We start from the raw sequence: 24,932 nt of genomic DNA on the forward strand, positions 1-24,932 counted from the left end.
GTCCTTGAATCTCTCATTAACCACAGGTTTCTTTTTTTCCTATTTGGAGTATAAATCAGACTCTTCTGGTTCGATTTAAAAGGCCATATTTTCCTAACATTTTAAATAAAAGATGGTGGTAGAATGTGGATAAAAATAGTCATGTCAGTTAGAAGATGTGATTGGGAATTTTGACCACACGTAGCAGAACTTAGCCATGATAGGTTTTGTTCTCCCAAGGAAAAGAAATCCAGAGTCAAGCTGTTGAGGCTGGGATAAGTCACTTGGGACCCAGGCTTTTCTTCCCTCTCTGTTCTGCCATGGAGCATTCCATCACTGAGAGTGTCTTACTTTTCAAGATAACTGCTGGAGCTCCGGCCATGTTATGCGACAAATTGACACTCACACTTTTTTATGGAACCATCACAGAAGTCACACGTGATCCTTTCATTACATTTCACTGGAAAGGATTCAGTCATGTGGGCACATAGGGCTGTAAGGGAAAGTAGGAGATGTCACCTGAAGTGGGGCCCCTGCAAATAAAATAAGAATCTTGTTATAAATGAAGAAGGTATTAATAATGATGAGGTAGGCAATGAGCAGTCCCTGCCATAAAATTTAAAATGATTTGCAACAATCAAAAATGAAAATGTATTTTTCCTTCCAATCAATGGTAAGAGAAATTATAAGACCTCAGAATTTGTCTGGAGAAAAATAAGTTGTTGCCATTAGGCAAAATAAAGGAAAGTTATCATTGTATGGGATATTATTTGGGGCTCTCCATTCATCCCCATAGTCAGGCAAAGCAATGACTCAGGTGACGTGAATTTTCAGAAATCACTGGTGGGTCCTGCTGCACACCCCCCCACCCACTCCTACCTAAACAACTAAAAGTTTTCCAGCCACTGTCCACTGAGAAGGTGCTAACTTCCTATAAAGCGGTCCTTTCCTATTTAGTTGAGTTTCATGTCACCTACAAATGCATTTTCAGCAGTGAAATCAATCTAATTTTCTAGTTTGTTTTTGTTAGGACGTTAACATCAACATATCTTCAAGACTTTCCTCAAGTTATTAATCCTCACATTATTTACTCCAAATTATCTTATAGTCATATTGTTTTTACCAAAAAGTTGTTTTTCCCAACTTTTTAACCTAAGATTCTGTTAAAGATACTCTAATCAACATAATAATATTGCTGAAATTATTAGAAAGGAACATTAGCACTTTAAGTCACTGTCTTCCCTTTACTAGGGACATTATTGCATCTTTGTATTTTCATTGGTTATGGGTTTGTGCAGAAAGAATAAATAAACCTAGAACCAATATTCTGCTTCCTTGAGAGTAAGTAAACCTAGAACCAGTATTCTGAGTTGTAGTGAAAAGTTATAATGAAAAGATTTGAAATTGACACAAATGCATGCTTTTTCTTTTGCATGTTTGTGCATTACATTAGTCTGTATATTTTTCACATTTATGTCCAGGGATGATCCAGTTGACAGTTATTCACAAAATAATGGGATAAAATGCAAAAGAACTGATATATTAAGGGAGGAGAAAGCCACCAGCCTCAGAGTCAGAAGACCTGAGTGTGAGTTTTGGTTTCAGCTTTCTGAATTTCCTGGAGGGGATGGCGGTGGATTGGTGAAAGAACAGTAACGCTTGCTCTAGTTCCCTCTATCAAAAAACAAATTTGATAGTTTGTGCCAAAGTCTTTCCTGAATTTTGATGTATTGTGAACATAGAAGGAGTTATTTTTCCACAGAAGAACAGAGATACAGATGGGATTTCAGATGCAGGGAAACACCTGAGGGTATGAAAACTCTTGTTCGCGGTTCAGTTACTGTCAGTGTGAGATCAGGCTTTCAGACGATGACTGTGTATCAGAGGAAGGTGCCAGCTAAGGAATAGTTGTTCACCAACCAAGTAGGAAATATCTAATTTTCATCTACTTTGACTGCGGCTCTTTGGGGTGTGTTTAAAAAAGATGAACATCAGGCTCCACTATGGTCTTCAGGGTGATACCGAGCCACAGGGAGCATTGTGTACACATCATAGGAAGTCCCGGGGCCTTTCAAAGTGTGCTGTCCGTCCAACCTTTAGAAAGAGGTATAATGCCATTGCCAGCAGATTCTGGACCTGGAGTAAACCTCACATTGCGTATAACTATCCATTCGAAAGCAGAGCTCTTTTCCCATTTGCCCCTAACCTCCAGCTGTGCCGCGGTGTGCGTTACCCCGGTGCCCTACAAGACTGCTCGATCAAATGTGTGTGGTCATTAAAGTAAGTGGAATTGAGCAAGAAATGACAGGTAGTTTCTGTGCTTAGTCAACTCTCTAGGAAAGAACATAGGAAATGACAAAGTACTCCCATGGAACTGCACTCCAAACCCAGTCTTCCCTGACTTCGCTTATCTGACAACCTCAACCAGCCAGAGACGGGCAATAAGATGGAATCTAAGAACCCCAGGAAGCGCTCACACCCACACACTTGTCCCAGAGTCCATGCACCAAATCCACCCATGTATCATGCTTGAGAGAGACCCTCGTGTCTTGACTTTTATTTTAAAGACAGATCTAACCAGCCATTGGGCATCCCCCTAGCATGTTAGCAGAGGAAGGTGGAGTTGAGAGAGGTTAATACACCTGTAATAAGTTGAAGTGATGATGGAGAGGGAAGGCGGAGTTGAGAGAGGTTAATACACTTGTAATAAGTTGAAGTGATGATGGAGAGGGAAGGCGTGAAAACAACACTAGGAGAAGTATTCACGAGGAATTCCAAATGGTGCTGGGCCCTGTCACTGATGTGTTGGGCAGCAGCTCTCCACATCACCGTACCCACAGGGAAAGGCGGAATTATTGAAGGCAATACTGATGTTAACAATGATGACCCAGGGCCATAAAACCAAACAAAACAGCGCCACCATTCCCAGTATTCTTTGAAGACTAGGATATACAGGATTAATTTTTGAAAATGCATATCACAGATTAAATCATAATCCTCAATTATTGCTGCCCCTCCCTCAACAGAGAAGTAACCAGAGTTCGATGTCCCCAGCCCACCCCGGGTTCTGCCATGTGTCTTGCTTTGGCCAATGGCAGGTAAGCAGGTGCACCAGGCACCCTGTCCAAAAAGATGATGCTTCGAGCGACAGTCCAGGTTCCTACCAGCTCTCCTGTGCCAAGTGTCTGTCATGAGAACAGCGTGTCTCATCTGGGGGCTGCTGCCTCGGCCAGAGACCTGGACAGGGTGGACTCAGAGAGCCACCGCCTGGGGCAGGGCTGAGCTGCCACCCTGCAGCCTCCATGTCACACAGGGAGAAAGGACCCTTTCTTTTCTGTGATAAGCCTCTGAGCTTTGGGAGGTTTTTGTGCAAATTCAGTGTGCTTGAAAATAATTCCTTTTTGTTTGTTTGTTTGTTTTCAACTCCTGCCTCTAAATAAGTGAGGTATCATAGAGAGTCACATATTAGGAGACCCTCCTTCCCCTGCTGTGACAGATAATCGAGGTGCTGTTGTGACTAGCCTCCATTAAAACTGCACTTAAGGAGCTGCTGGGAAAATAGCCACAAGCAGCTTCGTGCTGTTTAGGAGCCAGGCTGTACCTCCTTCACCCAGGAAGTCGGGGAGGGCTCCTATCAGCGCGCCTCCCTAGGGCTGGGGAGCAAGGCCTGCTGGGCTGAGGGGGGTTCCCAGTGGATGGAGTCTCCGTGGACGGGTGATGTTGAGGGTGATGTCATGAGGGTGTGGTTTCAGGACAGCTGGCAGCCACCTGCCCTCCTTGTAGTAAATATCAGGGGTTGGGAGGGGTAGATCTCTCGGATCACAGTCACAAAGCAGGGAGTCAAGTCCAATCTCGGTGTCTCTGGAGAACGAAGCCCTCCAGCGCTAACTTGGAGCCCGGGAATGACCAACTTCGTGAGTGTGCACAAATTATTTCACCTCCTGCCTCGGCACCGAGGATTAATTAATCATTGCAAGTTACCTCACGACTCCACAATGCTAAATACAAACAGAGGAGACCCCCAAATTCATGGAGCTGTGACTCGTGGTCTTGAATAGTCATGTTCAACCACGCCAGTCCACTCTCTCCCCCAGCAACGACTCTGTTTCACTGAGCTCCGAGGGGTCCGCTTCTGTTCGCAAGGGGAAAGGGGCCCTGTGCGGGGTGCGTGGCTGCAGTACTGATGCCCCGTGGTGTTCTCTGGGGGAGATGCTCGGAGGCACCGTGACAGCTGCCTGGAAACATCCTCAGCATCTGACACCCCTGTTTGCCCCCAAATTTCTCCTCAGCAATTTGACCAGTTCACAATTCTTTAGGCTCCCGAGATCTTTGTTAAGTCAAAATGCAGCCCAAGAGGCAATATAAAAACAGAACAGTTACAAACAAGGTTTCTAGGGTGGGGTGGCCCTGGTTCTTCCCGTTGCTGTGTAACCTTGGACAGATTCCTTAACTTCCCTGAATCTCAGTTTCCTCATTTAAGATAAAAACTAAAAATAACAAAGCAATAGTAATGCCTGCTTCACAGGTAAGGGATGGGATTAAGGGAGCTAAGGGCAAGTTTAGTGCATGGCACGTGCTCAACAGATGTTAGTGAAAATTGTTCCTTCTTGATAAAAGGTAAAGTCTGATCCACATGGTGGAAATCGTGGAAGGTTGGAGACCCAGGAAAGCAAGAGGGAGGAGGGTGAAGGACTTCCCGGGAGCATATGGGGGCAGAAGTATTTGAGGAATGAAGGAGAAGTAGACAATAAAATAAAGGGTGAGGGGGAAGGGAGATGGGGAGAAGAGCGCAAATTCAAGATGTGTCACTTCTCAGAAGGGTCCAAGGCCCCACGGCCGCCCACGTGCTGCTAGACTGTACACCCTGAAATCCAACAACTGGAAAACCTGGACTCCAGAATCCCTGCCCCTTCTTGAGCGGGACAGCTCAGTCTTCTGAAACAAGTGGCTGCTACAAGATGAAAGACGCACAAAGCAGCCTGGAACGTTGCAAACTTGACCTCCGCTCTGTCTCGCCCACTGCTCTGGCTCCTAGAAGTTTGGTCCAACATTTCGGATTCCCTTACAAAATGTGTGGCCTTGTCTCTTTCCCAACTCTCGCACGGTGTGAGAAGGAGGATTCAGCTTGGGCTTCTCCAGAACACCGAACGTGTCTTGCACGTCACAGTGCATTGATATCTTCTTGGATCGGATCGTGGCGTTGAGTCAGTTTCTTTTACTGCATCTGTATTTATCTGCCAGTGTCTCAAAGAGGAGAAGACAGATGGGGGTGGAAGGCCCAGAGATGGGCAGAGTCAGCTGGACAGAAGTAGCAAACTGAGGAGAGGCTTCATCAAAACAAGAGAAGTGACTCGCTCTGCTGCCTGACTAGGAATAATTTACCTAAAGGTAGAAAAAAAAAAAAAGTTGGTGTTGCTAAATCCATCTTGGTGCCTAAGGATCGTTCAATAAATGTAACAAACTTCAATGCTGCACTGGTCCACTGCCAGACTTCACTAGTTCATGTATCAGGGATATTGGAGCCTAGTTTCTTCAGATGTTGAAAGAGAAATGTATAGAAAGGGATATTAGAGGGTCTTTTGAAAGCTACTCCAATGGACCCTTCTGGGTATTTGCCGAGGAAAGTTTAACACTTTCCAATGGAAAACTCTGTCCATTGTCCATGCCTGGTGAGTGCGTTGGAATGTTTGCCTTTCGGCCACTCTGCAAACGGTCATCTTACAAAACAAACAAACAAAAAATGATCAGCTATGAAATAATTAGCAATATTGAGAGTCCTGTTTTGCGAATGGTCAGCTGTCCCAGCCAATGCAAAGGCTGAGAGATCAACCTGAGGGCACTAATCTCATTCATGGGGGTTCCACGCTCATGACCTAATCACCTCCCAAAGACCCCACCTCCTAATACTATCACACTAGGGGTTAGGGTTTCAATATGCAAATGGGGGCAGGGAGCATAAATATTTACATAAACTCAGAGGTGCTATGATTATCTTTCAAGAATGCCTCCTTCACATGGCCTCTCTAGAGTGGAGGTTGTTCCCCTCTTTTCTCATCTATGATCTAGTCTACGAAGCTGTGTTCCAAGGAGGAAGAGCAGATTTTCTGTGTCACAGTGTTGCTATTTCACTAGTTTTGCGAGCCCATTCGTGAACACGTACCTGTTTCTTTCCGTGTGAGTTTCAAGGACATGATGCTGTGTGCAGGAGATCCTGAAATGGTTGGACCAGATGCATATCAAATCTTATCCTTTGTATTTTCATCCATGATTGAAAAGAAATACAATCAAGAAATAGAAAAAGCATCAGGAAAAATAAATAAATGAAACCTCCAGAGATTCATACCAGGACCAGAAGTCTTGGTAAACTTCGTTGGCAGCCAGACTTACTCAACTGTAAGAACCCAGTTCTCCTAATGAGGACCACGAATATTTTGAACCTGTCATGCTGTTATGTGACACATTTTGATAATGTTTCACCATAGCGAGTCAAAAGAATGATATACTTAGAGATTCACAGCTTTATAAGGGATTTTCTGAACAATCTAAGCTCCTCACTTTTTTTGGTTATAAAAACTTGCTTAGTTTTGCTAATCTGTCCATCAGTGAAAACTGTTTTAGTTTCTCCTCCAATTTTATATGCAGATTTTATAGATAAGTCCAATTCAGATAAAAGGGAAGCATTCTTTATTTTTTTTCCTTAATTAATAAGTAAACATCATGCACCTTTGTATGCATCATGTTTTAGTAAACTTACAAAGTATAACTGAAAAATGCTTTCTTTTTGAAGACTCGGACATTAAAATCAGCCCAAACGTGTTGCATTATAATCTCTAATATCACATCAGGTTTTAATAAGCCTCCTCTTTGCAGCACACATGTGCTTAAGACTTCATGGAAACCAAATCTGTGGAGAGAAGGGATTACTTTAGATTACTTTGAAATATGCATTGTTTGGAATGGCCCCTGGTGACCAGCTTTCATGAATGGCTGATTTTACTTGTGGGGCACATCATCTGGTTTAATTATATCAGCCCCTTTGTGTGACGAGTGCTGCTCTTGTGTGTGCTGAGAAATGAAGGTTGAAAACAAAGTAGTGTAGTTAGTGAGAAAATAAATTCTGGAAGTGGAACACCATTGGGTGTTTGTAGTATCGAAGCCTGGATGAGATCTAAGAACTTGTCCAACTGTAAACCTCTATTTATAAAGATGCTCTAGTGACAATAAATATACATTTGCCCCAAATGTCCATAGACATAGACCATAATCTAAGCTTTTCAGGAAGATTATAAATACAACAAATCATAGTTTAGGGTGATGACAGCTCTTAATATTTTCATTCTACAAATTCTTCTGCTTAAAACTTCATGGAAGTCACTCTCTTGTAACAATAGAGTAAAATGTTAGCTTTCATTAGCTAAAATGTTTCCCAACTTCTGTCCTGGAAAAAACTAAGACAAGTCATATTTTAAGTTTCAGGTTGCTGCAGGCCTTCAAAACAAGTACCATCATTTGAATCAGTTTTAGTGAATTTATGGTTTTAAAAATTTCCTACCGTGTCTCTTCAGGTGCTAATTCTTCTGAAAACTTTGATAAATATCTCTATGTCCACGTACTGATTTGAGGGTAGGTACATGAATTTGATTGGACAAGAATGCCATAAATCAGATGGATGTCAAGGAAAACGGAGGAACAATTTATATGCATTTCATGCTTCATGTGCACTTTACGGTTAAAATTAATAAATTAGTTTTCCTAGAGAGGCCTGCTAGTTACTCAATTTGTCGACTGTAATGATATTTTCCATGATTGCAGGCCTGAATTTCTCTTGCAATTTAAGTACAGTGGCTTTTTTTTTTTACTTGATAAATGTACAGCTCTGCTTGTTAGTCACTGGGAGATAAGTTTGCAGCTAAAGGAAAGATGACAGTCTGGAGACAGCATGGGGAATTAGAACATGTAAAGCACATGTCAAAGATGATTTTTTCACTAAACACCTGGAATGCTATATTTAACCAACAATACAAAAAAAAAAAAATCAAACCAACATTTCCCAGTACGACTTGCAAAAGAAGTATTTTTGAAATATCAATACGTGAGCTAATCTGAATTATAGGGCTTCCTTGAAAATGGGTCACTGAGCAAAGGAGTTGACTTAGATATAGATGTTTGATTCTTTTTTTTTTTTAAGATTCTCCTGTAAGTGATACATTTTGGAAGGAAAAATCAAACAAACAAACAAACTGGGCCATTCCGCATAATTTGCCCCTAGGTCTTGAGCTGAGGGCTACAATTTGTTGTCTTTTGAAATGCGTGTTCATCTTTCACACTCTGTTTCCCCGGACCTCCCTTTCTTGGTCATGACTGTGTGAGGCCAGCGGGCTCCGTCAGAAGGAACGTGTGTCTCCAACTCTGCTGTGTTTGAAGCCTTAGAAAACGTTAAAGAGCATTGTATTGATAGTGAGCTTTGCAGTGTGGGAAGCCAGTGGGAACGCTCTTGACTGTGGCTTAATTTTTAAAGTAAAATCAGGTGTTCCTCTTTCCCTAATAGATTTGAATGATAAGAAAGTATTTTGAGAAATGTTTCTGAACTACAAATACAGCCTCTAATTGCCATTTTAAAATATTTTCTTCAGCCTGAACGTATCACACAAATTGTGGAAGTTGGGAATACATTCATATTGTGCCGGATTATGTATATCAGAGAAACAAACTAAAATGAAACATATCCCAAAAAATCCCCAAATCTGTTAAAAGATATATTTTTAGTACCTAGGAATGGTAGAAATTTAAGTTACAAAGAAGACTATGCTTTCTTTATTACTTGAAATGGTGTCTGCCTGTGTGAATATATTTATACACATATCTTAAGTATGTGCATGTACATGTGTATCTATTGAGAAAAAAAGATAAATACATAAGGTGCTGGTGAAACTTGATGCTTGTGGTATAGACAGGAGTGCTCAGCCAGCACTTCATCTGCACCATCAAATTTCCAGCCCGCTTGTACTTGGATGGGGTCACATGACCGTTTACAGCCAATAAAACACTAGGAGTGATCTGAGTCACTTCCAGGTTGAAGCCCTGAAAGGCTCTCCTGCAAGATTCTCCAGTTTTCTTCTTCCTCTGCTTCTTGGTCCAGTTATTGCCACAAAACAACAGCGCCCCCATCAGCCTGCATCCATGCGTGACTGGGCAGAGCAAAGCTCCCTGTCAGTCTGTCTGTGACTGATAGTTTAGGTGAAGCCATTGATATTTGCATTTTTTTTTTTTTTTTTTGTGGTGGTGGTTGCAACAAACTATTTCTGCTGACTTATGCAGTCCCTGAAGATACTTCAATAAGCTGCAAATATATAAAACCAAAGGCAAATTTAATGTAAGAAAACCATATACTTTAAGACGTAGCTAAAATTTTGAGGTCTTTTTAATCAATATACTATCCTTTCCCCAGACCCGTTTTAACTGACGTTTCCAATGCCCCCTTGTTTAAGAACATCAATAATGTTTTCCTTATTCTCTTGGATCTCATTGCCACCATGGAAACTAGTGACCATTATCAGACCCTTTTAGACACTTTGTAGCATCTGCTTTCAGGAATATCAGGTCCTTCTGGCTTTTTTCATAATTTTTTTAGATAACTCTGAGTTTTTTTGTTTTTTGGGTTGGTTTGTTTGTTTGCTGCTAATTTCTGTTTGAAAGAAGCTGGACAGACCTTAGTCTTGCACTTTGCATTCAATGCTCCTGGTAAGCTCATTCTTATGTTCTTAGTGCCTGCCTTTGTGGGGTGACTCTCAAAAGTACATTCCTTGCTGCAACCTCTCACTTTGTTCTTCTCACTACTTACCTCTTTCTGTCTATTCTCTTCCTCCATGAGAAGACAGAGGGAAAGCCTAGAAAATTTAAATTTCCTTATTTCTATTTTTACAATGCAACAGATCATTGAAAAAAAATCCAATTTAGACATGAATGAAACAAAAACTAAAACCTGTCCCTCCCCCCTCACCGTGCCCCAGGGATAACCAACAGAAACGATTTAGATGACTTTTCAAGGTTCCTTCCAATGTCAAGATTCACAGTGTTGGGAGAAAGAGCAGAAAGGGAGAAAGGGAAGAAAAGCAAACATTGTTGACAGAGGATCTCATCAGTTAGCCAAGAATTTTCCCAAAGGTGTTCCAGGTCAGAGACACACACTTTTCAGCTGTCGTTGGTGGCTGGAAGAGATTTACTACTAGAGGGGTGTAAAAATGTTACTGCACCAGAAGGACACTGCTGTCTATCTTCTTTGCTTGGAGTTGTAATAAATTCGATGGGAAAATAGGCTTTCTAGGGATTAACAGTAGATGAACTTTGCCAGCTAGGGGGTTTTTTAAAGAAGAAATTAGCTCCTTCATGGTTTCACCTATATCATAAAGAAGCTAGCACATCCTAAAGGCTTCCTCTAAAGAAAAAAAGTGGTGTATGGGAAACTTGAAAGTCAAAATTAAAGGAAAAGGGCCCTGTAAACTGACCCAAGGAAATGTGAGAACTATGTAGATTGGCATGGGGGTGGGGCAGGGAGGGCAAATACCGCCGTCTTGCTGTCATAATCCTGTTTTGCTTCACTCTAAGGATAGACTAAGTGTATTCTGGCTAAATTTGGCTTCAAATAATTGCATGCTGCTGGCCTAATCTGCCCTGCTGCTGTGAGTGGTAGCGCTGGCCCTTTTTTTCTCTGTCTTAACCATGGAGTGGCCATTCCTTTGTTCTAGAAACGATTTCTTTGCCCCACCCCTGAGGGATTGATTTCTGTGTTGAGTGGGTGGTTCTGTCTCTCACATACTTCGAGTATGTGGGCATTTGTAAAGTTCTGTGTTATCTTCAGATTAAAAAAAAAAAAAAACCCACAGAACATCATCACTCAACGACTCCTATGTGATCCCAGGCATTTAGAACTTAGGACAGTTTCAAGACTTTAAGAGGAAAAAAAGTGAATTAAGTTTGTAACAAGGGCCTGTGCCTTAGAGATGAAAGGCAGGCTTAACTATGGAACCAGGTATACTAGAGGGCAACAGTTCTCCAACCCTTTGGGCTCGAGATCCCCTTATATTATTAAAGTTGTGCTTTTAACCCTTTTAAATTATTACACGTGTGTTTATGGGGATTTATAGCTATTGATACTTAGAAATTCAAACTGAGAACTTTGAAAATATTTATTAATTAAAAAACAATAAATCTATCACATGTTAAATGATACATTTTGTGGAAAATAACTATATTTAACAAAACAAAAAAATATTGGTGACTAAAGTGAAATTGTTCTACATTCTTGCAAAGCTAATATTTATCTGAATAAAAGAATACTGGGTTCTTACATCTGCTTTTGCATTTAATCTGTTGAAAGATACTGTTTTGTTTGAAGTGTAGGATTAAAATTCAGCCTCACGTGGATAAATAGTTGGAACAGGAGAAGAATTTCAAAGGCTTTTTCAGATACTTGTAAATCTTCTTTGATACTATCCCAAAACTTGACAAGTGGTGATCTGTTTTTTTTATTGAAGTAGAGTTGATTTACAGCATTTCAGTGTTCAGCAAAGTGATTCAGTTAGACATGTATATATGTTCTTTTTCAGATTCTTTCCCATTATAGGTTATTACAAGCTATTGAATATAGTTCCCTGTGCTCTACAGTAGGACCTTGTTGTTTATCTACTTTATATGTAGTAGTGTGTATCTGTTAGTTCTAAACTCCTAATTTATCCCTCCCTCTCCCCTTTTTCCTTTGGTAATCATAAGTTTGTTTTCTATGTCTGTGAGTCTGTTTCTGTTTTGTAAATAAGTTTATTCGTATCTTTTTTTAGATTCCACGAATAAGTGACACAAGTGATATTTGTCTTTCTCTGACTTACTTCACTTGGTAGGATCATCTCTGGGTCCATCCATGTTGCTGCAAATGGCATTATTTCATTCTATTTTATGGCTGAATGTTCCAGACAAGCGGTGATTCTTAAAGGCAACCTGTAATAAGATATCTGAAACTGTATCAGTAAGCTGTTCGTATTCTGTTATACTAAAAACCAATGATCATCTTTTACTTTGAATTTTTTTTACTCATGTATGATTTTGTAGCATTATATTTGGTCTTTTGGGAAATACTGGTTAATTGAATTATGCAGAGTCTAAATGTTAACAAATCTCATTTTAAAATATCAAAAAATAGCACTTGTTAATATCAGCATCGACGTCATCAGAAAGAAAGGATTTACGTATTAGGAGGCTGCCAAGCTCACAGTGGCAGACACCAGTTTTACAAAAATTCTGCTTTTGACTTGAAAGCTAGATTTCTATCATTGCCAACAAATACAACAAATAGCATCAGCTGTTTTCCTTGAAATGACAGTCTCGTTCCATTCATAACTTGAGAAAATGTCTGCCAAAAATCCAAGTCCAAAGAATGCTTTCAAGTAAAAATAGAAAAAAAAAATGTGTTTCGTTCACCTTGCAACTCAAATCACACAAGTACTTTTCCTCAGCAGGCATCACACTTCCGTAGGCAGCAGAAACAGAAAATTTAAGAGAAAAGATGTGTATTCAAGGGTTAAGATTTAATAAAATGAATCATTTTATTGCCTCATCTTAAGTGAAACTGGCTTTTTTTTTTTAAAAAAACTACAAGCGATGCTCTGGACATTCATACAAAAGCAGTCTTACCCACCGTTGCTCTTAGACCATCAGTGCAAATGTCAACAAAGTGAAAAAAGGAAACGCAGTGTCAGTATTCTTATCAAAATCGTCCTGGTCTTATGGATTCCACCTCCCCAAAAGGTACCCCCCAGATTACACCCTGACAACCACTGCGGTCGATAAGCACATAGTCACCATCCCCTTTACCTCGGCACCGGCTGCCCAGACACGGGGACCCCTTAAACCTACCGGGGCAATGAGGGCTTTGATTTGGCATAGGGTTTTCTAGACGAACATATGTGAACTGGACGTTCTGTCCAGTTGGCTTGAGGTCCCCAGTCTTTTCTTTCTTTTATATGTGACTTGAAACTTTGAATGTCACATTCATAGTTGGCTTGACTGCCCAAACCAAATGCTGTAAACTTTCCACACCAACTGGCCATAGCTACAATAGGTGTTTTCATTTTAGGGCTTGAAGAAAAGGCAGCTTGTGTTCTGGTCCTGATTCATGAATTCAGACCCATCCCTCAAGCTCACTTTCCATGTGTGAGAAAAACCTCTTCTGACATTTCTCCCATTTTCAGCTATTCCTCAGGACAAATCGTTAGTCTCTAAGGATGCTTGTCATCTGCCACAAAGTATCCGATTCAAACATTGCATCCTTCTCTCCTTTGTCAAGGTCTGCATTTTGTCTGTCAGGTTTTTTTTTTTTTTTTTTTTTTTCTTTTTTTCTCCACTTCTTTTCCTTCTGGAGCTGAAAACCAGTCAGTGAGAGGGTGACAGGTTCTGAAAGGTCATTTTTATATACAGAATTGTCTGTGCACTGTTTTCTTCAGCCTGGTGTGTTCTGTGTGTTTTAGTGAAGGAAGATAGGATAAAAGGGAGCGCCCCTGCTGGCCAGAGCTGTCTGAAAGTTTAATTTTCTTTACCACACAATTTCTCAGCTTTTTACATATGAATCCCCTGAATTGATAATACTTTGTGGCAGGAAAAAAAAAATTGTTCTATTCTGCACCTTTAAGTCTCCAGAAAGGGAAGCCACTTTATAGGTAAAACAGGCATCCTCTCCGCTGTCCCTTTTCTTTCTTGGGAAATGATTTTTAATGTACTTTATACAAGGTGCCATTCAGGCTAATTTTCTTTTTCCCAAAGGAAGAAGTGAAGTAAATAAGATTTGAAAATAATAATAATAATAACCAGGAGCATTGAGTGGGGTCCAGGGAATGTTACCAGCATCTTAACTGTCCAGAATGTTCAGTTTCACGTGTGATGCCGTGTTCTCTACGCAGTGAGCCTGACTGTATTTTCTGGGTCACCCTTGCCAGCGGAGATTGCTTTATACCACAGCAGATGCAAGCATCCCGGCTCACTCTCTCTCCCCACACCCTTGCCGGCTTTGAGAGGTGGGCAAAATGTTGCTCCTTAAAGAACCAACCCTCTTAGAAACTTCTGTGTGTAACTCTTTTCGCCCGATGCACGCTCTGTGGGAGAAAGCCATTGTTTCACTTCTTTCTTTCGCTTTCCTGTCCTTTCGTGCTCGTATCAGTTTTCTCATGATTTAAAACAAATGCCCAGAAACCAAACAGTCAGGGCAGAACAATTGCAGGTCCAGCGTGCAGAGCAATCACTGCAATAACCCCAAGTTATTACAAACACACACAGACACACACCAAACCCTGTACTGTTGACTTTCTCAGAACCACAGGATCCATCAGAGGGGGCTTGCTTGCAGCTCTGCGGATAACGTGGTCAGGGCTGCCTTGCTGCAGACACTGGATTTTTGTTTTAAAACCTAGTTCTTGTTGAGTCTCTCTCTCTCCATCCCGCCCCTCCCTCTGGAAGAATAATTACAGGCTGCAGAGTGAAAAGCATTAGAACTGTTTACAAAACAGCTCATAAAGTTTAAAATAATAGGGGTGTGTGTGTTTGTGTAAAACACAATGTGTATGGCAGAGGGGAGGGGGGAGACAGTACACCGTCTTTCTTCTTTCTTCGTTCACTGCCTCATGTCACCCTCCAGCATTTAAGGCGTGGAAGTGAGCGATGGAGTCCCGTTCCTTCTGCTTTGCAGTCCTCACCCTTAATTCATTGTGCTTATTTATCTGATGCCGGTTTATTGTTGAGGATCAAAAGACAGACCTTCAGGTGTGTGGGGGCAGAGTGGCTGCTGGAGCGGGCTGCTATCTAATTAACTTTAGGGCAGCCAAAATTCCCATACAGATGCTCCCTCATGACATCCAAGAGGTGGATTTTTTTTTTTAATGAGCCCCTTGCTATCTTTCAGACATCCAAGAGAAAAGCTTTCAGCAGGTTAGCATTCTAAAGTGGAAGGGGCAATTTCCCAACCCTTTCAAATGTCTCCTCCCATGCAGATTTGCAAAGATTTTACAGCACTCCCCTCTAGATTTGATTTTTTTTTTTTTTTTAATGTGGAAGGGTCGCCTCTAACCTTCAGCCTCAGAGCCAATCAATCATTTTGCTTTGCAGGTTGAGATCTGCTGCAGCAAAGCCAAACCTCGGTGCTGGCGGCGCTGCACCAGGTCTGGACAGTAGTGGGGCTGGTGCTGACAGTCGGAGGAGGGCTCTGTCCCCTTAGGCGCCGACGCGCTGAGGACGTGGGCTGGACTGAGGGACCAGCCTAGCCCAGAGGAAGCGTCCCTTCTCCTGGTGATTGATGGAGGACAGTTAGGAGCTTTTTAGAGGCTGGGAAAGGTTGCCCTCCCAGTCAATGACTATGAAGTCTTTGTCAGCAGAAAGAACTCTCCTGGGTAGTGAGTGACATCATGCAGATGACAAATGACAGCTTTGCGTTTCATTCTGCTTGATAAGTACTTAGTAGCCTACACAGGTGAGTCAGTGCTCCCCCAGCACGCCCCTCGTGCCAGCTGCTCCCCGTGCAGCCACTCCGCCGCACTGTGGTGTCACAGGCACTGTCAGTCACTCGTTTCGGGGGGGATGTTTAAAGTACCGTTAAAGTGTGAGCAGAGATGATACTCATATCGCTGTCTTTATAATTATGAAGTGAAGATATTATTGGAGTCATCTGTTAGCAGTTCTGGTTGCTGTTTCCTTGCTTCTCCCTTTTGAAGTACAGATTTTAAATTATATATATTTATATGCATAATTATACATATATATTTATGCTATTTCAAGAAAGTTATTTCAGACCAAAACTCTGTATCAAAATCCTTGACTGACGTTTCCTTTGTATTTTTTTTTTCTCCCCCTTCCAGGACCCCATCTGCAGATGTTCTGAATACCTCTGGGTATAGAAACTGATTATTCAACCAGGATACCCAATTCAAGGTACGGGCTCTCATTAGAAAGCTTTTCCATCTGAGCTCCGTGTTGGAAATTCTATTTTGGCAACGAATTTTGAAATCGGAAAAGTTGGAATGGGAATAAAGGACAAAAGTGAATTTGCAAAATAATCAAGCGCTTAAAAAAAAAAAAAAAACACAAAAAAAGACCCAACGCCTGGGAGGGTTTGCTGCTGCTTCTGACTCACGGGCAGCCCTTCCTCTGCCAGGTTATGCGCCAGTTCTCACTGAGTGCTTGTAGCCCTTTCTCTGCAACTGTGTTTGGGGTTTGGATTTCATTTTAGTCTCTCCCTCTCCCTTTTCCTCTGACTGCCCAGACCTGCAGGAACCAGGAGACAGACATTTTGTCAGTTTTGCGACATTGGACCAAACACAATGAAGTATTCTTGCTGTGCTCTGGTTTTGGCTGTCCTGGGCACGGAACTGGTGGGGAGCCTCTGTTCAACTGTCAGGTCCCCGAGGTTCAGAGGACGGATACAGCAGGAGCGCAAAAACATCCGACCCAACATCATTCTTGTGCTCACCGATGATCAAGACGTGGAGCTGGGTGAGACGCTGGATTTTTCGCTTGTTAGTCTCTTTTGCTGAAAGAATTTGCTGACCTTCTGCCTTGTCAGTGTCAGCGAACATTTGGGGGTTTGGCAATTAATTGTAGAACTTTAACCAACAGCCAAGGTCATAAAAGGTACTTGTATTGGTTATAAGGCATTTGGTTTGTGTTTCAACATTACTTTTCTGGTCTTAAGTTTTTGTAGCAGTCTAGGGTGGGGGGCAGGAGACTAGGACGGAGGGCGGGAGTAAGCATGAGACTGTGGAGGTCAAGGATTTGGATTGTGCACCTTGGAAACGTGGTCAAGAAATTTTTTGAATAGGTGGGCAAAGCTGTTTGAAAGAGTACAGGACTGTGAGTGTAACTGGGCGATGCATATGAACATAGGTGGATACAAAAGAAACTTTTCAATTGTCATTGTTATTAAGGTGAATGGTTTATTCACAGCTTGGAATTGTCAGGGAGTTGAAAGTTAACAACATTCTGCATATCTTCAGGGAGTAATGCACCACCACCACCTTCGATAAGATGCTTTTCTGAAGAATTTGCTCACCTGGGTTAATTCTAGAGCACTTAGAAAGCCTGCCAAAGTTCGGTGTTTCCAGCTTAGCTTCGGTCTCACCTGGTGGGTTTCTCACCTTCGCACCTTCTCTATGGCTTTGCCTGTAAGCGTAGGGTCAGGTTCTTCTAGGGTCCCCCAGGACAGATAAAAAGCTTGCCTTTACAGATTGTTGCCACCACTCATTTCCATTCCTGGACCCAAATTCCTCCCTCTCAGGAACCACCCAGCTAGGCTTACCCATCACACTCAACTTGACCGTCTCTAGTATCTTTTAGATCCTTTGTGCCAGCAGAGCATGCTGGGCTTCCTTACAGAGCTCCTCTGGCCAAGGTTTTTGAGGCTAAAACCCTCCAGGCTGGAACCTGATCCTCAGGGAAGGGGACTTTGAGTTCCAGTTGGAAACCACACCACAGAATCCCGACAAAGTGAGCTCTTCAGGTTCAGCTGGAATCAAAGGCACTAAAAGCCAGCAGAGGTCATGATTGCTGAAGGCGATTTGCAGAGTCTGCTCTCTCTCTCTCTCTCATTTACTTTTGAAACAAGACTATGGATTTTCAGGCAACATGCCAAAAATGAAAAGTCTTGTAGGTATGACTTTGTATGTGGCTGGTGGCTGAAGTTTTCATTCACTTACAGAGCAAGTAAAATGAAGCGAACATCTTTGAAGTCACCTTTCTTAACATGTCTCAGATTCGTCCCTTTCAACGAAGTGGTTCTCTTCTCTCCCAGTTTTTCCCTAACTGGTTGGTCACCTGACCCACCTGTCCCCTCTGGTCCCCCCGCCCCCCACCTATTTGCTTTATGCAAGTATCTGATTAAGTCTCTTCTGCTTAAAACCTGCCATGGCTTTCCTTTGCCAAGAGGATTAAGCCCTCTCCTCTGCAGGCAGATGAGCCCTGGACCATCACCCCTTCTCCTGCATCTCTGTAAGTTTTCTTTCCTTTCCCCCTCTTCTGCTCTGTGCTTTGTGGAGACGCCTCCCACCTCCCTGAAGATGTCCGATGGTTTCATCTCCCATTCCTGTATTTTATGCCTTTGTACATCTCATCCCCTCTGCCTTTCCCCTCTTTCTCCACCCGGAAAAGCCCCACCTATTCTTCATGACCCAGTTCAGATGCCTTGCCCTTGGGGGTCTTCCTTCACCGAAACTGTCCTGCCCTCCAGCAGACGGATGGAACTTTCCTTTGCACCACCTTGGACCTGCCCCCAGTATGACACTTAATCCACCTGTCCGTTCCACTTGACCGAGAGCCACTAGAGGGCGGGGAGTGTTTTGTTTATGTTGCGGTCCTGACTCAGACTGTCTGGGAATATAGCAGGTGCTAAGTAAACTGAGTAAAGTTGACAGGGACCCCATAAGGGCCTGAAAAAGCCAACACAATTCCCAGAAATAAATACAAGTCTCCATCATGATCTGCCTCTTCAACATATAGCCCTTGTCTTTAAAATAAATTAAGGAATTGTTTGATAAATGTATTTTTAATAGAATTCAAAATTTCACCATTATCCTGCAGTTCTTTCATTCATTCAGTAAATATTTACCGAGCAATTACCAAATACTGACTTCTGCTGGAAGCACATGGATATGATGGTGAAGAGTCACAGACCAGGTTCCATCAGCTCAGCTCTTTCCTGAATATTTGCTTTGACTTCCTTCCTTGATTTTCCAGCCAGATACCATGCTAAACATTCTCTCACCTAATCTTCACAATCTTCACAATCTAGCTCCATGAAGTAGTTGTTATTTCTCTCTCCAGCTTATGCTTACGGCAGATGAGATGTAGAGAAGTCGAGCAGGTTGGGATGAGCTAGGAAATGGTGAACCCGGAACCTGGATTTCCACAGCTACACAGTTAGCCGTGACCCCATTCATCAGTCCTCTTTCAACAAATATTTGTTGAGACCTTCCTAAATGCAACCTGTAATTCCTAGGCTCTGAGAAAACAGAAGCATGAGATGGGTCTGATTATCCCGTGGGCAGAATAAGTTGATGGCGAACCACAGTGAGCCATGGGTTAAGAGTTTAGGGAAGACCTCTTTTCTCGGCAGAAAACTTACGTTCTTGGTAGTGGGTACTGTTCGAATGGAGACTTGCCTGGTTGATTGTAATGTTCTCATAATTCTTCCTGAAATTTACTGTTCTAGACTTTAGTTGGCTTTTGGTTTGGGGTTGGGGTTTTTTTTTTTATCATCTTAACCATTTTTGAGTGTACAGTTCAGTAGTGTTAAGTACATTCACATTATTGTGCAACCAGTCTCCAAAACTCTTCTCATCTTAATTAAAACTCAGTAGCTATTCAACATTAACGCCCCCTCTCCCCAGCCCTTGGCAACCACCATTCTACTTTCTGTCTCTATGAATTTGACTGCTCTGGGTACTTCATATAAGTGGAATCATACAATTTTTGTCTTTTTGTGACTGGCTTGTTTCAGTTCAGGTAGTGTCCTCCCTCACTGTTCATCTGTGTAACAGCATGTCTCAGGATGTCCTTCCTTTTGAAGGCTGCATAATATTCCATCGTGTGTATATCCACATTATATTATCCATACATCTGTTGATAGGCATTAATGTGGCTTCTGCTTTTCAATTATTGTGGGTACAGCTACTTCGAATATAGTAGCATTAACATAAGTATCTCTTTGAGGCTCTGCTTGCAATTATTTGGGGGTTTTTACCCAAACATGGAGTTGCTAGATCATCATACAATTCTATTTTTAATTTTTTGAGGAACTGTAATACTGTTTTCCATAGCAACTGCATTCCTACCAGCAGTGCATAAGAGTTTGGGCTGGTCGCGACCTCAATTTCTCCACATTCTTGCCAACATTTGTTATTTTCTGGTTTTCTGATAACAGCCAGCCTCATGGGTGTGTGATGGTATCTCATTGTGGTTTCGATATGGTTTGGGTTTGTTTTTTTTGTTGTTTTTTTTTGTTTTGTTTTGTTTTTTACTTACATGTAATTGTGTTTGCCAAATATTGAATAAATCTTTGCCTAAGCAAAGCTTCTGCACCTGTAATACTGCAGGCATTTTTGGCTTCTGTGCCTCCAGAAGGATATAACAGACCTAGGAAAGGCTTAGGAAAACCATTACAAAAATCGTAGTAGAATACATTTCCTTTTGGGTAAGAATAAAACAATTCTCTCTCTTTCTCTGGAAAGACAAAGGCTGAGAAGGATTGCAGTCCAAGTTTATAAAATCAAGCTGGGAAGGAATGCTCTTATTCTGTAGGGGGGGCCCCTCCCTCAACTTGGAGGACAAATAAAATAAACTTTTACTTCGTGAAGGGAGTAAGACACATAAGGAATTTATTAATAAAAGCACTAGAACCTTATGTGTGGATAACGCTTTGTCTTTTTCTAAAGACCATTTATTACAATTGCATTTTACTGTCACCCTACCCATCTTGGGTGGGTAGGACAAAGATCGTTATCCCAGGAGAAAACTTAATCTGTGCAAAGATTAAGTAATTTAACCAATGGTCCCCGGACTTCTGGATTTGTTTTTTTCACAACTTATGAAGTAGTTCAGATTGTGCCTCTACCTGTAAATAGGGCAGGTTCGTAGACTACATTAATGGGTGGGAGATTTACAGTGATTTTTAAGAGTTTAGGAAAACACAGACAGACATGATGAGCATGAAGTTTGGGCTGATGGTTACCTCTGGGGAAGGAGGGGGAACCAAGAACATCAGTGGTATCCACATTTCATTTTAAAACTTTAAAACTGTGTCTGAAGCAGCTGTGATCAAATGTTAAGCTTTGATAAAGCTAGGAGACACGTTCTTTATTCTGCTTTTCCCTGCATTTGAAATATTTTACAAATCAAAAAGAAGCAAATCAGAAATGCTTGTGGGACTCCCCTAACTAAGAGATTGGGCTCTAAATCTTTCCCAAACGGTCCCTTGGTGCCACTCTGAGAATCCAGGTATTGAGCTCATTAGACCACTGATCTGACTCAATTCTTAAATTCTTAGGAAATGGCTCTGGTGCTAACCTCTCAGTGACGCTGACCCCATGCCTCTCTTAGAAGTAGAATTAAGAAACCTTCAATACATGGAAATACTTCATTTAAAGCAGAAGCCACAGACAGCATCCACAGTCCAGAATGAGCCCACAGTGGCATTTTGCTTGACCAGCACACGTTTTCAAATCAACATTTTAAAAATCAGGTGATTTGACATGAAAAGAAATAAAAATCCAGATTCTGACTTTTCTTGAAATTTCAGAAGAATGAGGGCTTACCTTCCCGTGAGGCAGCCATCAGTTAAATGCTTAAAGGGTGTCAAAGCTCCCCTGTTAGGTGGGACATGGCCTTCCCACGCCATCACGGCCCTCACCACTCTCCACTGCTCCCCAAAGCTTAGGCCAAGGGGCAGCTGCCATCTGCACCATGCCCACGCTGCTGTTTTTCTAACAGTCAGGGGAAAGTTCTCTCTCCCCACATCTCTATCAAATGTGGAAAACTAGAAAGACAGAAGCCCTGTGATTTTTTCTTATACTTGGCTGTCTTCACTTGCCTACCTTCTCTGTCTAGCCCTCGAGGCGTTTTTTTCCTTCCATTCCCGAAAAACTAGTCTCCACTTTTAATGGCCTTTAGCTCTTAAGGGGAAAAAAATAATGAGTCCTCGTGACCTGGAAACATTCCAGACAGATTTATTATCTGCTTCTCGGTTCCCTCTTCCCCCAGCTTGTTTTCCTTCCTCTGGTTTTAGCTGAAACATATGGGCTTTTTTTTCCTACCAATGCCATCATTTGGGTAGAATAAGGTGTATGTTTGATCATGTTATTTTTTTCCTGGCACTTTCGGAATTAAAATATTCAGTAGACCAATAAAGCCATTTTTAATATGGGAAACGTCACTGTTTAGGGCTCCATACTTAACTATTGGTATAAGAAAACAGCAGAGATGTGTGTAGCCCAGGGCATTTATATGTTTAAAGCACAGATCTTACCTTATCGTAAAACAATGGCATCCAGAAACAGCCTGCATGTCTAATAAGAGCTGTGTTTGCTTGTTGCTGTCACTTACCAAACCATGAATTGCTGCAATTCACACAGAGTGTGTCTCTCTATGAAGCCAGGTGTGTGTGAATCCCACATACCTGGGACTTCCTTAAGGGATGCTGATGACAAAGTGTATTACTGAATTTCTGGTTTTGTGAGTTTTTCCGTACATGATAAACAGCCTCGATGAAAATTCTAATGTTTGATAGTGCAAAATATTGAATAATCAATTGCTAAGGTATTTGAATCAGGAAAGACAAATCTTTGTCGTCAAGTTTGACATGTATGTGACATAATCTAAGCTCTCTGTGATTTTGGTACAGTCGTTCCGATTAGTGGGACATTTTCTCCCCCTTGTCCTTTTTCACACATGTGATTCGGAAATAAATGAGTTGAAGTGTATAGAATGATTTAAATTCCTGGCTTTTGGTAACCTATCACATCCTCCCTCCAAGGACTGTTCCTGGAGCCTTGATTTTTAACTCCACCAAAATTGCACACCTGGCAGACCTTGCAGAATCCCCGAAGAGGGCCACTTCTCCCCTCCTAGTCACCACTGACCTAGCTGCCTCCTGGTCCACAGCCGACTGCTGTCGTAGCATCTCCTGCAGGAGCAATGGCAGATGTCCCCTGTCCCAACCTGGAACTCTGGCACTGGGACAGCTTTTCTTGGCAGCCCTGTGACTCAGCTGTGGCCTGGACCTTCCTTGTCCTCATGCCAGCCCAGTCAGCAGTGCCCCCAGGCCAGCTACTGGACTTAATTACAGTCACTTCACAGCATCCTTATCAGGCTGGCCCCTCAAAGGACAATTTTAAATGATAATGAAGTCAGGCTTTTTGCTTAAGTGGGATGTGGGGAACAGCGTGCGATGGGTGGAGGGGAACTGATGTCTTTTGGCCAGCATCAACATTTTAAGTCTTGAAGCGTAGACGAGGTAGTTGACCTCTGTCTTAGTCCGTGACGACGGCTATTAAAAAAATACCATAGACAGGTGGCTTAGTGGCTTAGAAACAACAGACATTTGTTTCTCACAGTTCTGGACACTGAAAAGTACACGATCAAGGCTCCAGCAGATTCGGTGTCTGGTGAGGACCCGCTTTGTGGTTCATGGACAGCTGCCTTCCTGCTGTGTGCTCACATGGCTGAAGGCGTGAGGGAGCTTGTTGGGGCTCCTTTTTCAAGGGCACTCACCCCATTCCTGAGGGCCCCACCCTCAGTACCTAATCACCTCCCAGAGCCCCCCCACCCCAACATAGCACCTCAGGTGTTAGGTTTAAGCCTGCGAGTCTTGGGGAGACAAAAACATTCGGTCTGTGGCAACCTCTGTATTCTTATCATAGTTTTTGGAATTCAGATGTGATTGCAGAGAGGAAGATGGGAAAGGCCAGAGTCAATTAAACGTGTCGGGGCTGAGGTGGCCACCAGGTGAAATCACAGCGCGGGCCACTAGCTCCTCAACAACCCCGGGAACTAGTCCAGGGCGCCAGTGTTAGCTCCACGTTACAGCAGAGAAACACACACCAGAAGAGGGCAAACGACTTGTTCAAGCTCATCTATGACAAAACCCCAGAGGTGTCCCCACAAGGTCGAGTCCAGGGCTCGCTCCTTCCTCACTCTCATCCTTCTCAGCCCTGCCTCATGACTCTTGTGAATCTTCAGCCTTAAGCTTCATACCATCCCTAGGAAATGACTGTTCTGATAACTGAGAACCAGCACAACTGGCATTTTATTGTTTTATTTTTTTAAACTGAAGTATAGTTGATTTACAGTGTTGTGTTAGTTTCTGGTGCACAGCATAGTGACTCAGTTATATATATATATATTTCATATTCTTTTCTATTATAGGTTATTACAAGATATTGAATACAGTTCCCTGTGCTTTACCGTAGGACCTTGTTGTTTATCTACTTTACGTATAATAGTTAGTATCTGCAAATCCCAAACTCCCAATTTATCCTTCCCCCTCCCTTTCCCCCCCGATAACCATAAGTTTGTTTTCTGTGTCTGTGAGCTTGTTTCTTTTTTTGTAAATAAGTTCATTTGCATCATTTTTTTAGGTTCTACATATAAGTGACATCGGATGGTACTTATCTTTCTCTGTCTGACTTACTTCACTTAGAATGATCATCTCCAGGTCCATCTACATTGCGACAATTTGCATTGTAGACACCAAAGGCCTAAAACCCAGAGAGGGGAGGAATTTCAGATGAACACTGAGCCCTTCCAACCATAGGACAGGACATTGTCCCATGCCCTACTCCCAATAGCTGTAAATACATAATTGTGAGTTTTATTTATGCAAAATAGCTTTTGATAGAATTTCCTGATGAACCATCAATGGTGCTGCCCAGTCACCCACACCTGGGCCCGAGCTACTGAAATCACTTCAGCTCTTAAACAGGCTTTAGTGTCTGTTAGCATCTCCCCTAAGAGGCCAGATGAAGTGAAATACGAGAATGGAGAATGAGACAGATCTTAGCTATGAGCAGACATCATTTCTGTATCTCAGTCTTGAGAACATCCATGTCACAGCCAGTCCTCAGCCGAGACGGAGCTTAAGAGCGTGGACTCTGGAGCAGACTGCCTGCATTTGCATCTGGGCTCCGCTGCTTAGGGTCTCTGTGTCTCTGGGCACAGTGCCTCACCCTTCTGCACCTCAGTTTTATCATCCGTGGTATGGGGATAATAAATAATAGCACCCACTATGAAAGGTTATTGACAGGATTAAATGGGTTGCACGTGTGGAACACTGAGAAGTGGGAACAAGTATAAAATCAGTGAGATTAAATATGAGTCAATATTTTCTCTTCCTGTCTGCCTGTCTTACAGCCTTCGAAGCGATCTGAGCCACTTCG

The 24,932-nt window shown here is 42.3% G+C and overlaps 1 protein-coding gene across 8 annotated transcripts in view; it reads left to right on the top strand.

Annotated features, from left to right (window-relative positions):
- Positions 1 to 24,932, top strand: part of SULF1 (sulfatase 1) — a 151,155-nt gene that overhangs the window by 63,119 nt on the left and 63,104 nt on the right. For all 8 annotated transcript variants that reach the window (XM_010970612.3, XM_045507110.2, XM_045507106.2 and 5 more), the window contains 2 exons: positions 15,870 to 15,942; positions 16,274 to 16,503. In XM_010970612.3, coding sequence (XP_010968914.2) covers positions 16,332 to 16,503 — 172 coding nt within the window. In that variant the 5' untranslated portion in view covers positions 15,870 to 15,942; positions 16,274 to 16,331. The remainder of the gene's footprint in view (positions 1 to 15,869; positions 15,943 to 16,273; positions 16,504 to 24,932) is intronic.

The sequence above is a fragment of the Camelus bactrianus genome, chromosome 29 (genome assembly GCF_048773025.1).
Source record: "Camelus bactrianus isolate YW-2024 breed Bactrian camel chromosome 29, ASM4877302v1, whole genome shotgun sequence".
NCBI lineage: Eukaryota > Metazoa > Chordata > Mammalia > Artiodactyla > Camelidae > Camelus > Camelus bactrianus.